Source organism: Juglans microcarpa x Juglans regia, chromosome 1S (assembly GCF_004785595.1).
Source record: "Juglans microcarpa x Juglans regia isolate MS1-56 chromosome 1S, Jm3101_v1.0, whole genome shotgun sequence".
NCBI lineage: Eukaryota > Viridiplantae > Streptophyta > Magnoliopsida > Fagales > Juglandaceae > Juglans > Juglans microcarpa x Juglans regia.
In genome coordinates, this window is record NC_054595.1 from 10223250 (window position 1) to 10238406 (window position 15157).

At 38.7% G+C, this 15157-nt stretch overlaps 1 protein-coding gene across 1 annotated transcript; it reads left to right on the forward strand.

The window, feature by feature from the left end:
- Positions 1-2903: 2903 nt before the first annotated feature.
- Positions 2904-14215, forward strand: LOC121247289 (F-box/kelch-repeat protein At1g51550-like). Its single transcript, XM_041145659.1, has 2 exons — positions 2904-3354; positions 13242-14215. Exons 1-2 carry the CDS (start codon positions 2904-2906, stop codon positions 14213-14215), a joined length of 1425 nt encoding a protein of 474 aa, XP_041001593.1.
- Positions 14216-15157: the final 942 nt, after the last annotated feature.

Consider the following 15157-nt stretch of genomic DNA (forward strand, 5'->3'; position numbering starts at 1 on the left):
CTTCACAAACGTTGGCCACTAGGGATAAATACCATCGGCAATGTAGTACCTCATAGTATAGTCGTTGCCATTGATTGTGTAATTGACTGGAGGAGCACGCCTTTGGGCAAGTTACGTGAAAACAAAAGATTTCTCTAACACATTAATTTCGTTATGTGAACCAGGTATACCAAAAAATGCATGCCATATCCAAAGATCATATGAAGCAATTGCTTCTAAAATAATAGTTGATTTAAGGATGTGGCCGAAATACATACCTTTCGAGGCAGTGAGACAATTTTTTCACTTCCAATGCATGCAATCAATGCTTCCTAGCATTCTTGGGAATCCCTATTGTTCAACAACCGCAAGCAATCGAGCAATATCATTAGCATCTAGAGATCACAAATATTCATCTGAAAAAACAGTTACGATTGTCTTGCAAAATTTTTTGAGGCTCTCCATTGCGGTGTTTTCTCCAATACGTATGTATTCATCCATAAAATCCCTAATAACCTCATACGCTAGCATTCTAAGTACTGGAGTTATCTTTTACATTGAAGATAAACCGAGCCTTTTGGCATTATCTCTTCTCTGGACGAAGTATGGCTCGTAAGCCTCTACCTCATTTAGAAGACGGAGAAATAGGGGACGACTCATCCGAAATCTCCTTCGAAATAGATTGGAGGGATATACTAGATTTTTTACAAAATAGTCACGTAAAAGGTGCTCGTGCCCTTGAATATGATCACGCTGAATAAAGTTACAACTTTGGCGATTACCACGATGTCTCGATGACTCTCCATCAGCCTCGACATTAAGAACAACATTCAACTCATCATCGATGACAAATATGTGAGCAATTTGTAAAAGAAAGAACGAGCCATTTGATGCAGGGAGTTGGAGATGAGATTTGGATTTTTGAGAATGTGAATGCAAGCAAAAGGTGTACTTATAGAAAAAAAAGTTACCGTTACATATAAGACAAAAAATGTTACTGTTGGAGAAAAGATAAAAAAAATTATCGTTGGAGAAAAAACAAAAAAATTTACCATTGGAGAAATGATAAAGCATGTTACCGTTTGAGGCAAGAATTCAAAATGATACCGTTGTACGATTTTGTAAAATAATTTATCATTAATACGCGGATATGTATTACCGTTAGAGAAAATGAAAAAAATTTTACCATTAGACAAATGTAAATTAAATATTACTCAAGTATATACAGACAAAATCATATAAAAAAATACTATCGCATTGGAAAATGCATACATTAAAAAAACTATTATTTTTAATACTGATGTTGAATTCAAAAATAATACTGTATCCAGGAAAAAAATCGTATAAGTATTTATAAAATATGATATTTGAAAATAAGAGAATAAGACAAAAGAGTTAATGGTTAAGAATGGAAATGGAAGCGAAAGAAAAAAGTAATAAAGAAAGAATAGAAGAAAAATATTTTAATTGAATAGAGAAATGATAGGGAATGTGATGTAGAAGGTTTTTGAAAATGAGTAAAATTTAGGATAAAATTATAGAGTGTCCTTTTTAGCTAAAATTTAGGAAAACATTTAGGGAATCAGATGAGAATGCTCTAAGGAGGAAAGTTGGAGATCCAACTAAGGTGGTGAATGAATTGCCCATGGCGGATGAAGAGGGAAGGATGGCAATCTAACCTGAGAAGATCATGGAGTATAGGCTTGTGAGGAAGGGTGGCCAAGTGAGAACCGAATCCTTGGTTCAATGGAGGGGGCTTCCAACCGAAGATGCTACATGAGAGAGTATTCGGGTTCTCAAGGAGCAATTTCCAGAACTAGACCTTAAGGACAAGATTGATCTTGAAGGGGGAGGAATGATGGAGATGCAAGAAGGGCTATCCGCAATGCCACTAGGAGGGCTAGGCGTGCCGAGGCGAGGAGGGTGGCTTTTGGGTGCTTGCATGGGGCGGAGGGTGATGCTTTGGGTGTGAAGGGTGAGACTTTGGGCGCACAAGGCAAGGCCACGCAGGACCGACTGATTGCCACCTAGAGGTTGGCCAAATTGTTGGCAAATCCTTTGAATTTAGGAGATGAGACAAATCCCTTAATTATAGGGGATTGGGCGATTTGGAGGATGATGACTAAGTTGAACTTCTTCAAATTAGGAAGTTTATCAATTTGTTATTTATTAATTTGTTTCATTTATTTTAAGAGTTGTTGAGATTGTTTCCTTAATTTTAGAAGTTTGATTTGTTTTGGGATTGTGATTTCAAAAGAAGTTGTTAGAGGGAATAATTGGGGGAGGGCTAGCCGAACCCTAGTACTATTTATTTCGGTTTTGCATTATAATTGATTATTATACTATTTTCAATAAAAGTAAATCTCATGCTTTATCATCCTAATTTTCGAGAATTGAGTGCTGACTCGAGTTAGTCTTAATTTTTATCTTTCAATCATTAGGATTTTGGTGTTGCCTCAAGGTAGCTCTTGATTCATCCATCTAACACGACCGTAAACGCTTGAGCGTGAGTGAAGCTTTCATCAATGGGCTATAGCCATATCAGTTTATATTTTATTATTATTTAATTACAACGTTTCTAACTCAAAAGGCCAATAACGATTGGCGTTCTTGGAATAGTGCAGTTAGTCGAGACTCGAGATGGTAAATTCTCCTCCTGGAAATAGACAGGTGGGTCTGCCCATTTCGTCTTGTGCGTGTCTTGTTCGTTAAATCATTGCGACTTTCATGGCTATCTGTAATGTGTCCTGTCGTTTGCCATGTCTTGTTACGTTACCGGTCCAAACGCAAAACCCATTTACCCTTTTGTTTAACTTCAAAATACATAATCCAACTTTTGTAGTTGTTTCTGCCCAATACAAGTTGATTTAGCCCATTTATCCCCGAGAACCAGATCCATATATCCCAGACATCCACAGTGAATAATGGAAGCAAGTTATTCCATGGAAGAAACCGGTACCGTCGGCGGCGGCGTCGGCAACAACAATAATAACCGAGCAACCATAACCAGCATAGCCCAGGACCACCTCTTAACAATTCTGCTTCTACTGCCTTCAGATTCGATTCTCTCCTTTTCCATGACATGCAAGAAATTCAGGGCACTTATATTCTCGGACACTCTTTGGGAATCCATATGCAGGAGGGACTGGGGTTCCAAGTCTGTTGATGCTCTCAAGTCTTCCAATCTTCATTTCCAGCAGCAGCAGCAGCTACCATGGATGAGGCTCTACAAGCAAGTCTTTCGGCTTGAGTCTGTTTCTTGCCATAACCTGACCTACCCAGATAGTGAATTGTTGGTCCCACGCCCCAGAGCTTCTCACTCTCTCAACTTTGTGTCCGACTGTCTGGTCCTGTTTGGTGGTGGTTGTGACGGAGGTCAGTGTCTTTCATGAATCGTGACGTCCAACCCTCGTCTCTATAGCATTTCTTCTTGTGCTTGTTTGTTATATGCTTCTAAATATTTTTATTAGGATAATCCTTCACTATTATTTTACTATTCAGTTTTTTTTTTTTTTACTCTTTGAATCTAGATTGAAAATATGAAGAAATGATATTTTCACATAATTTAGAAGAAAATAAATTCAATCAACTTGAGTTAATTTTTATAAAATTAAATTATTTTTAATTAAATTACACGATTACATTGATTAATTAAATTTATTTTTTTTAAATTATATAAGAAGTTTATGTTCTAGAATTTTTAATCCAGATTCAAATAAAAAAGAGAGAGAAAAATAATTTAATAATAAAACAATAGTAAAAGAGAAATAAGATTATTATTACCTTTTTATCAAGTTTTCATCCATGAATTTACTATGAATTATGTGGTCAAATTTTCAGGTTATAGTGTTTTTAATCTTACACTACACATTGATAATAGTGTATTATCAGCTTTCTTGGTAGTAGTAGCACCTTTAATGCTTCCAATGAGACTGTCCTACTTTTGACTGGAATCTATCCACATATTAGGCAGTAGCATCTCCGGCAAAGGCCACCAAAAACGGTATTAAGATCAAATGGCTAGTTTGTTTTAAAATCATTCTCATCTCATCTCATCTAATCTCATATCAATATATTTCAGCTCTGAGGGGGTGAGATAACAATCAACAAAATAGCCGTTGGTTAATGGTTATGAGAAACTCGAGCAAATGATAGAGTTCTCACACCCTTTTTATTAACTTGTAGTACAGTACAAGAAAAAGAAAATTACAGTACAACCAAAATCAGAAGCTTAAGCAAACCAGAATTCCAGTCGTCCATATATACATCAAATCTTCAATATAGCAGCTAAAGGGTATGAAATTTTTTTCTAATCGGCCATTATTCACCATCTTACATTCCAAAAAAAAAAAAACATACTCTATATCTTATGAAAACACTCTATACCTCATGAAAAAGTTATAGATATAGAGTATGTGAGTGAATAGTGATTGATGCATAGCAAATAACATATCTTTTCCACGATCTCACAAATACCTGGGACTTATTTTCCATTGACCTAACAAGGTATTAGCACATAGCGATCTCTCTGATGTGGCTGACGATGCGTCCTCGACCATGACCGTAAGCATCACGATCTTGTACACCATGGGCAGGCCCCCCCTCCATGATGCACCCTCCCATAAGGATGACGACCATGCCTCCCATGATGTTCACTATCATGGCAATATCCTTCTCAACCGTGTCCATGAAAATTGCTGCCGTTGTGTCCCTCAATGAGAAATGGAGGATGTTGATTTCTGCGGTGAAACATTTTCCAAAGTGTTCCGCGGCCATGACCACCATAATGTCCTCCACCATAGTTATACCCTCTGTGATGCCCCCCTCCATGATGACCATGGGCATGACATGACTACCGTGATTTCCACCGTATTGAAAATGCCTTCCTCTGTCGTGACCATGTTCTGGTGATGCCTTTCGTGATAACCATGTCCTCCTTGGTGCCCTTCGGCATGACAATGCGGTACTGTCCCTTGCCATGACGATTTTCGAGGTGATACATTTTTCCAAGTGTTTCTTAAAGGGTAGAATACTGGAAGGCAGTCAGATGAGAAATTTGGGTGAGAGCCATAGCATAGTGATGACAGAGGTGGTTGGAGAGCCATAGTATAGAAATGGATAGACAGAGGTCGAGCTTGAAATCATCAAAGACTAGTGGTTACCAACTGATATTTCTTGGCTTGACAATAATGGCAGTTGAGTAAAGTTGCTGAAATGTGAAAAAAGTAACAAAAAGACAAAAACAAAAGGAAAAAAAAAATGGCTGCTAACTACCTACTCATACTAAGAGATATTATATTTGCAATGTTCATCTTATAAATCATCATTTATCATGTTTCATCCAACATCATCATCTATGGTACTTGCATGTGCTTGTGCCTTCACAACACTGCTTCAAGTCAGCTATCTTTTATCAATGGAGTGGAAAGTGTTTATGTTCCTAGGTAGTATACATGTGAATAAGGTGATTGTATAATTCATATTGCGTAGGGAGGGAAACATCTATGTGAACGCATTGTCAATACATAGATACTTTTTCCCCTATCCAAGGAAGATGTACGTACCCATTTTCAGTGTAATGGGGCTGGATGCTTTTAAAAAAGGGAAAAACAAACCTCCTTGCCAAATGTTGTCAAATGATATCATTTATGTCATCAAATGGTTGTTACTCAGTCACATGTGATGCATCTATTGTTAAGTAACTGTTAAGAATAGGAGATGAAAGTATAGGTTGCTTAATTATGTGTAAGAATGAGAAAAAGGGACTTGCTAGGGTACAAGTGGTTTGGCGCACCAAACCGCGTACTAACACTCACTTTTTTTATTGCAAAAAAAAATAAAAAAAATAAAAGAAAAAATTTTTTGAGAGAAGAATAAGGTCCTTTGTCTCACGAAAATCATTTTTGTCTTCAATTCACATTGTTTCATCAAACGAATGTCTTACATTTAACATTGGTGCTCGGGTTGGTGTGCCGCTTGCAAGAAGAATTTTCTTGAGAAAAATAGCCTGCATGTATGCATGGCTCATATTCCATTTATATAGCATTTACAAGATACAAAAGCAAAGGACAAAACAAAGGTTTACAGTTGTACAAGAAATAAAGGAGGAAACTTTACAGCTGTGAAAGAATCCTATGGCAATGTATTTACAGTAGTGCAAGACTAAGATTACGCTTAAATAAGAGAGAAATCACATAAGCTGTTATGAGGAGAGATCTGAGGAGAAAATCATGGAGAACCGAGAATCATGGAGTTATGCTGATATGTCTCTTCATTCCCCCTCAAGCTCAAGGAGGGATTGGACCTACGCAAAGCTTGCAACTGTTTGGTAGGAACTTGGGACTGCACAAGGACTTTGTGAAAATGTCAGCAACCTAGTCCTCACCGAGACATGTGCAAGCTTGATCACGCCACAAGCCACTTGTTCACGGACAAAGTGAACATAAATTTTGATGTGCTTTGTCCCGATAGTGGAAGATGGGATTCTTGGCAATATTAAGAGCACTCTTATTATCACAATGCAGAGTAGGAATTGGAACGGAGTGGCCAAGACTTTTGAACAAATTTGTATACCACATGAGTTAAGCTGTGGTGGAAGCAAGGGCTCTCTATTCGGCTTCAGCAGTTGATCTCGATACTGTTGCTTGCTTCTTTGCCCCCAAGACATTAGGACCAATAAAAATTGCGAAACCAGTAGTCGATCTACGATCATCACAAGAGCCTGCACAATCCTCATCGCAAAATCCTGAAATAGTTGTGAGGGGACTTTTAACATAGTGAAGACCAAGATTGAGAGTTCCCTTCAAGTAGCAAAAAATCCATTTGGCTGCTATAAGATGAGGTTCACAAGGAGCTTGCATAAACTGGTATACATAATGCACAACAAAGGCGATGTTTGGCCGAGTGAGGGTGAAATATTAGAGAGAGCCAATCATTTGACGATAGATAGTTGGATCTTTGAGAGAAAGGCCATCATTTGCAGAGAGTTGCACGCCAAATGCAAGAGATGTTGAAACTGGTTTAGCGCCATCAAGTCTGAATTTCTGCAATAAGGATAGTAGATACTGTGTCTGATTGAGAGTAATGTTGGAGCTATCTCCTGTGACCTAAAGTACAAGAAAATAGTGCAAGTCTCCAAGATCCTTCATGTGAAACACTTGACATATGAGATAAAAATGTATTGATAGAAGAAATGGAAGAACCAATGATAACAATATCATCAACGTAAATTAAGAGAATAATAATATCCGTAGCTTGACAACGAAAAAAGAGTGAATTATCATACGGACACTGTTGAAAGCCCATTTGCTGGATATAGGAGCTCAATTTCATGTACCACGCTTGGGGAGCTTGCTTGAGACCGTAGAGTGCCTTGTGTAGATGACAAACATAGTCAGGATATGTAGGATCCTCAAAGCTAGGTGGTTGAGTAGGATAAACTCTCTCTTGCAAGTCACCATGCAAAAATGCATTACTCGCATGAAGTTGCTTCAAAGGCCAATCTTGAGAAAGTGCCATGTGCAAAATCAAGCGAATGGTTGCAGGCTTCACAATGGGGCTGAAGGTCTCTTCATTATCAAGGCTTGGTTGGCGGTTGTTGAGTAAAGCCTCGTGCAATAGGACAAGCTTTATACCGTTTGATAGATCCATCAGCTTAGTCTTGATTTTAAATACCCACTTACTGCTGACCAAGTTCATGTTATCGGTCTTGGGAACTAAAGTCCATGTGTGATTGGCATGGAGGGCATCAAATTCGGATTGCCTGCTTCCAAAGAGGATTTGTGAGGGCCTGTTTGTAGGTGCGGGGCTCCTTTGGTTGAGTTACTAGATCTGTCATAAAACAAGTGGGAATAGGATGCCTCATAGCTAGAAATACTTGGGGTCTTTGTGTACGATCCTAGTTCCGTGTAACCATGGGATGAGTACAACTTGGCACTACAAGCAAATGGACTTGAGGTGAAAAGCAGGGGAGGAGTTTGAAGAAGGTTTTGGTGGAATGGCAAGTGGCACATCTTCTGAGCTTGTATTGACACGTGAAGGGTGATCGGGTGTAGTTTGAAGAATGTTGGGTAGATGCCGAAGTTTAAAGAGTTGGGCAGGAGGATCATACGAATTTTGTTCTGTGGAGAAAGGAAATGTTGTATCATCAAAAAGAACATGTCTGGAGAGGAACACACGTCCCGTGATCAGATTTAGACAACAATACCCTTTGTGGTGAGATGAGTAGCCGAGAAAAACACATCTAATGGTTTTGAAATCGAGTTTAGAACGGCCAAAAGGAGTTAAATATGGGTAATATGAGCAACCAAAAATTCGTAGAGGTATAACATGGTGGAGAATTAAAAACAAGCTAATAGGAAGACTTGCCTTAGAGAATAGGGGTGGGTAACCTATTGATGAGAAAAATTGTTGTGGTAAAGGCTGCAATCCAAAATTTGGATGGAATAGAAGCATGAGCCATTAAAGTGAGACCAGTCTCGACAATATGGTGATGTCGACGTTCAGCTAAGCCATTTTGTTTTGGAGTGCCAGGACAAGATAACCGATGAAGGATCCCATTTGAAGCAATGTTTTAATGAGGTATTTACAAACTCACCACCCCCTTCACTTGGAACTAATTTTCACTTGAGTTTGAAATTGAGTTTCTAGCATTTTAAAAAATGCGGGAAATATGAACGACATCTGATTTATGAGCCATGGGAAAATGCCATATGTAACAAGAAAATTTGTCTACAACAACCAAATAAAACCAAAACCATCATAAGATGGTATTGAAGCCAATCCTTGGACATCCATATGAAGGCAATTTCTTTGATTTTCCAAGGTTCAACTTTCACAAAAACCATGTTTATTTAACGTAGGCAAACAAGAGAACAAAAGTGTTCTTGAATTGGGATGGCCCAAATGTGCATGCCAAATGGTGCTGGAAACCTTGGTAGCTTGAAATGCAGCCGGAATGGAAGAGGTTGGGGTGGCACGTAACAGGTACAAACCAGTGTCAATGAGACCTTTAAACATCACCTGACTGGTCTTTAGGTCCTTTATCAGAAAGCCCCATGGATAGTACACAAAGCAACAATTGTGGTCAGTAGTAAATTGAGAAACAGATAGAAGTCTCTTTTTAAGAGTTGGAACAATAAGAGCATTTTTAATGGTGAGAGAAGTATGAGGAACTTCAAAGTTACTGACAGCCAAAATGGGAAGACCAAGACTATTCCCAACCATCACAGAATCGGTACCTGAGTATGGCGGTATACCTTTAGCATCAGTAGAAGTAGGAGCCATGTGTTGGTTTGCTCCTGCATCCGGATACCAGACATCATCCGAAGTATCACCAGTTTGAACGGCAAGAAAAAGTTGACAGCTTTCGGCTTCTTCATCAGTAGCACAACAGTTGTTGGCTTTGTGGTTAGGTCCACCACAGCGGAAGCACGTTGTACACCCAGTACGTACAGGAGGCTTGCCATCACCACGGGAGGAATTTTGTTGAGAACGGCCAGAATTGGTGCGACTTTGGGACCTGCCACCCCCACGATTTGACTTATATTTGTTCTGATTATTCTGATAACACCCACGAGAAGATGAGTTTCCAGCATTACGATTTGGAGAAGGGGCAGTTTTATTGGTGTAGAAAGCCACGGCTGAGTTTCTTCCTGCTTGAATCTGAAGATCAAAGTCCCTTAGCTTGCTGATTACAGTTTCAAGTGAGGGAAATTTATCTCTTGCATTAATAGCAGCCACTATCGGATCAAATTCAGATCCTAATCCTCTGAATAAAAACAGATGATAAAATCCTCATCTTCCATCGGTTTGTTGGCACCACGGAGTGCAAGGGCCAAAGATTTTGCTTTAAGAAGGTAATCTTCTATTGAAGCAGTACCTTTGGTGAGGGATTGGAACTCACCTTTCATTTGTTGGGCACAATCCCGAGTATGTCGACCATACAACATTTCCAACAAGTCCCAAGCTTCATGGGAGGCCTCATTGTTGATCACCTGAGAGAGAGGAGCATCGGACAGCGAGCTGTTGATCCAGCCGAGGATCAGTTTTTCAATGCCGAGCCATTTGACCGCAGCAGGGTTCTCAGTTATAGTACCATCAGCGGCAGCAACAGTTGTAGGCGGGCAAGAAAATTCATTTGTTACATAGTGGAGGAGCCCATGGCCACGTAAAATGGGAACAACCTGGGCTTTCCATAGGAGGTAATTTGTAGAGGCTAATTTAATTGAAATGTCTGGGAGATGAGTTTTGGAAGAAACAAATCAAAGGGGGCCAGCTAGTCTACAGTAGGAATCTGAGAGGAAGTAGAGGAGGAAGACATTTTTGACAAAGATCCTCTCGTATAGCTCTAGATACCATTTAAGCATGAGAAAAATAGCCTGCCCGTATGCATGGCTCGTATTCCATTTATATAGCATTTACAAGATACAAAAGCAGGGGACAAAACAAAGGTTTACAATTGTACAAGAATACAGCTGTGAAAGAATCCTATGGCAATGCTATTTACAGTAGTGCAAGACTAACTTTATGCTTAAAATAAGAGAGAAATCACATCAGCTGTTATGAGGAGATATCCGAGGAGAAAATCACGGAGAACCGAGAATCATGGAGTTATGGCTGATACGTCTCTTCATTATGGATTACTGAAGTTAAGGAGTACATGATATTTTAAAATTATCTGATCTTCTCTTATTATCGGAGTATTATTCTTCAGTTATCACTATGTTTAAGTAAAATAACAATCCACCTATTGTAATTTATTCTTAAATGAAATATTGGCTTGCCTGCAGAAACACAAAAACCTACTTTTACATGTAAGCATCTTGTTCATAGTGGTCTAAGTCTCTAAGATAGAGCTTCATCTCCTGTGAAAAAGAACCGTCTCAACTGTCATTTTTGCAGGACTCTAATATATTCCAACATTGTCCTATTACACAAATACTGCCTGACACAAAATCTCTTGGTAGTAGTATTTTTTGTTCATTTAGCATCCTACATTTCTTCCCATAGTTCTTTTATGGTTTTTTATTTTTTATTTTTATGAAAGAGTAAAAGAGTACAAGAAAGTAACTTTCCTACTTTTGGCAATGAAATAACCCAATGACATAGCACCTACCGGATGCTGTATGTTGACTTTTTCAGGCAAGTATCAAGGCTTAAAAATGGAAAGATAACTCTAGGACACAAGCTTCTGGAATAACTCTATTACAGATTATGATTATTCATTTGCTCTCCTCAAACAATTTGATTTTCAGCATGTTTAACAATCTAAATTCCATTAGATGCATTAACTGTCTTTATGTCATTTTTACGGAGCTTGAAGGCCTGAAAAATGGTTGAGGGCTGTTGCTGTTGGTCACCAATATCTTTGAAGATGACCAAAGCAATTGCTAGTTTTAACTGTCTTTGAAGCCCAAAGTACATAGATTTTAAGCTCAAAGAGACTACATGAATTGAGCCAGTTGAGCTTTAAGACATCAAGTCCGAATTCATTCTCTCATTTATGCTCCCCATGCCTCCACATCTTACCTCAACACCCCCACCCCCGAAGTAGGTGCCTCTCATTCCCTGACCCCTACCATCGCCCCAAAATTTTAGAAAGGAAAATGAAGATACTGCCCCAACTCAATCAGAAAAAAAAAGACAGATGAAAGAGGATCTCCTTTGCACAATTCGTGTGTACTTGTTTTGTGCTTATTAATAAAGAATTATCGCTTGTCAAAAAAGAAATGGTTAAAGGGGTGATACTTTGAATGGAAACTGTTATTGGTAACATCAGAAAACTTCAGTTCTCAAGGATATTGAAATGCTTTTTCTTGGACTTTAATCGTGTAAAATATTAAGATGTTTTTCTTGAGAAGCACTCTGTAGCATATTTTTTGGCAGAGTACAAGCCTCTTTCATCAATGCTTTCTTCATACCTAGTTGCATAAAATGTTATCCATTCTGGTATAAAAGAATAGATGTCTTTGTTATCATTTTCCCCCTATTGTGATCTCTCTAATTCTAAATGGTCAATTCGTTTTGTTTTGCTTCATATTTTCATGCTTAATTGAATCTTATGTGCTGTGCATAACACAGCTTACTTTTCAGTTGATGTGTCCAATGAAATCAATTCATAAGCTTTTAATTTAAACAGATTTTTGTGATTGCTTTATCAAAATTTATCATTCTGGAATTAGTCACTGTGCAAGGTGTCTATGTCATCATCCTTTAACCTATGTTCTGAGTCCTGACAAATTTGCATATCAGGCTATCCCAATCTGGAAGCTTTGGTTCATAAAATTTGTAGTTCAGCTAATTGAATAGACATAATTATAATAACTTCTCTCTTTTAGGCTAATGGAAGAGTTACACTTTAGCTACTATATCCATTACTTTATAGTCATGATGAAACCATTCAGAATATCAGCAATTAGTTCTCTTTGCACCATGTTTGTGAATATCTATCTGTTCCTTTCAAAAGCTGTTGATCGCAATTTATAGGCTGGAATTACAAATTGAGCCTCTCCATTTGGGATGCAAATGGAGAGGATCCCAATTTATCAAGAAACACGGACGACATTGAAAGGAAATTTGAAAGTCATAGTAATTGAATTCTTTCCTCACTTTTTCTGTTTGCTCTTAAATTAATCATATTTGTTTATTTTTCTCTTTGTCAAGCTTATCATATTAAGATTTTTCCCTCTATTCTGGGTGTTATAGTTTCTTTGTCCAGCTATGAAAGCAATAGGTATTAGACTCGATGCGTGGGATTACCTGGAATCCTCAGTGTGATTTGTCATTTGGCTTATCCTCATGCTGGAGATTATGGGGCTGATAAAAGCAGAAAAATGATAGGGATGCCCAATTTGAACCAAGGTCTTAGCATTTAGGATGTTGCTTGTGTTTTTTTAGAAATTATAATCTTGTGCACACAGCTTTCATGACAACCCTCATTCTTGCTTGCAAGTGTTGGCTGATAGAGACGTTCAAAAATTTTGGTAGGGAAAGAAAAAAGAAAAAGCTTAATCTCATTTAGACTATAAAGCAACTATTGCAGATTCTGGCAATCTCAGTGGAGTTTCGGCAAAAATGAAGAATAATTTTGTATGCTGTATTTGTCACTAGGAGCAGCAGAGAAACATGCCTGCATTTATTAGCAAGTGCAGCTATAAGCAAAAGTTTATACAGCAACAGTTGATTGACTGATTAAACTTAACATCCTCCTGATTTTTCTTATTGTCATTTTTCTTTCTGATACTTACTGATGTTCCTTTTAGGGCGACATCTTGATGACACATGGGTGTCTTTTATTGGCAAAGGTTTTCAGAAGATGCTAAAGTGGCAGAAGGTTAATTCAGGCATTCCAAGTGGGAGATTTGGGCATACTTGTGTTGTAATGGGTAATCTCCTGGTTCTGTTTGGTGGAATTAATGACCATGGGAGTCGTCAAAATGATACATGGGTGGGACAAGTGGCATGCCATGAGACCTCGGTTATTACATTATCATGGAAGTTGCTCGATTTGCAGTCTGTTGCACCCCCCTCACGCGGTGCCCATGCTGCATGTTCCGTTGATGATAGGTTGATGCTCATTCATGGAGGGATAGGGCTGAATGGCCTCAGATTGGGTGACACATGGGTTCTAGAAGTCTCTGAAAGTCTCTGCTATGGAGCATGGCGTGAGATCTTGACTTATCCGTCACCTCCAGCTCGTTCAGGACACTCATTGACCTGCATTGGGGGTACAAGGATAGTTTTATTTGGAGGAAGAGGATTAGGTTATGAGGTGCTTAATGATGTTTGGGTCTTGGATATGCCTGAGGGTTACCATAAATGGGTACAAATACCTTACGAATTACCAAAAATACCAGAAGGAGTTTCCCTCCCACGAGTTGGTCACTCAGCTACACCAATTGTGGGAGGTCGATTGCTGATTCATGGGGGGGAAGATTCATACAGACACAAGAAAGATGACTTTTGGGTGTTAGATGTTAGTGCAATCCCATCCATCAGTGTGCAGCAGCCAACCACACTGAACTCCAGAGGATTATTGGCAAAGATGTGGAAAAAGTTAAAGGCAAATGGTCATAAACCCAACCGTCGTTCATTCCATCAGGCATGTGCCGATCCTTTGGGGTGTTATTTGTATGTGTTTGGTGGAATGATAGATGGGTTAGTTCAGGCTGTTGAACCACCTGAGCTGAGGTTTGATGCGGAACTCTTTCTTGTGGAGCTTGTGCTTAAGCTATAGAAGGGAATGGCTGTTTATATATAGTAGACGTACGAGGTGGTGTGCTTTCGCAGATGCCTACCATGCCGAGTCTTGTGTATATATAGTACATCTCTTGTTTATTTGCTGGTGTCTACATCTTTATTGAGTTGGTCCTCAAAATTAATGGCTATTTTTCTATGTAGCAACGTTCTGTTTTCGTTTGACATGATGCAACTCTCCATGTCACCTCCAACTGATGTTCTTGAGAAAGTTCCTTTATTATTATTATTATTATTATTATTATTTCAAGCATACATATTTCATGGAAAGTTATAACAAAAGTCTAACTAAATAATAACAGTTGTCCTAATTAAAATCGTTCAATATCTACAGGGTCAACATGTTGAGCAAATCTAGCCAATGCATGAGCTGCTTCATTCCCTTGTTTAGCTAGATGAAATTCTTCAACAGCTTCAAAGTGTCTTACCAGATATTGAGTTAATAGTTCTATGTTGATCAAAGAGTCCCCTTCGAGATCCAGCTCCTTGAATCCAATCCTACTCATCATCTGCAACCCTTTCAGAGCAGCTAGGGCTTCAATGTCGTCCATTTCAGTCCCCGACTCTCCCAACATTCTCATTTCCAGTATGACATTCTCATTAACTCAAGGGAGAAAGTGAAGAAGCAATCAGTCTTACTTCTGGGCAGCGATAAATAGCATGATTGCTTTCTTCACTGTCTCCCTCGCATGATTGCTTTATGATCTTTTTGTGTGGGCAACCACTTATTTTTGGAGCACTACTGAATTCCTTCCATCGCCCTACTTACTGCGTCTTAGCCCAGATCTTGGGGTGAGGAACATATCCCGGTACCTTAAATTCTATTCTCTCTCGCTCGTGGTTCTCGTTTACGAACTTAAGCTCTCGTACCCTTTGTCCGCCCAAATGTTTTTGATTGCCTTACAAATCGCATGTCTAACCT

What these genes read in the sequence shown, in the direction of transcription:
- LOC121247289 (XM_041145659.1), top strand. Translation starts at nt 2,904, where the DNA reads ATGGAAGCAAGTTATTCCATGGAAGAAACCGGTACCGTCGGCGGCGGC. An exon ending in TGGTGGTGGTTGTGACGGAG is followed by an intron (nt 3,355 to 13,241) that starts GTCAGTGTCTTT and finishes TGTTCCTTTTAG; the next exon opens with GGCGACATCTTGATGACACA.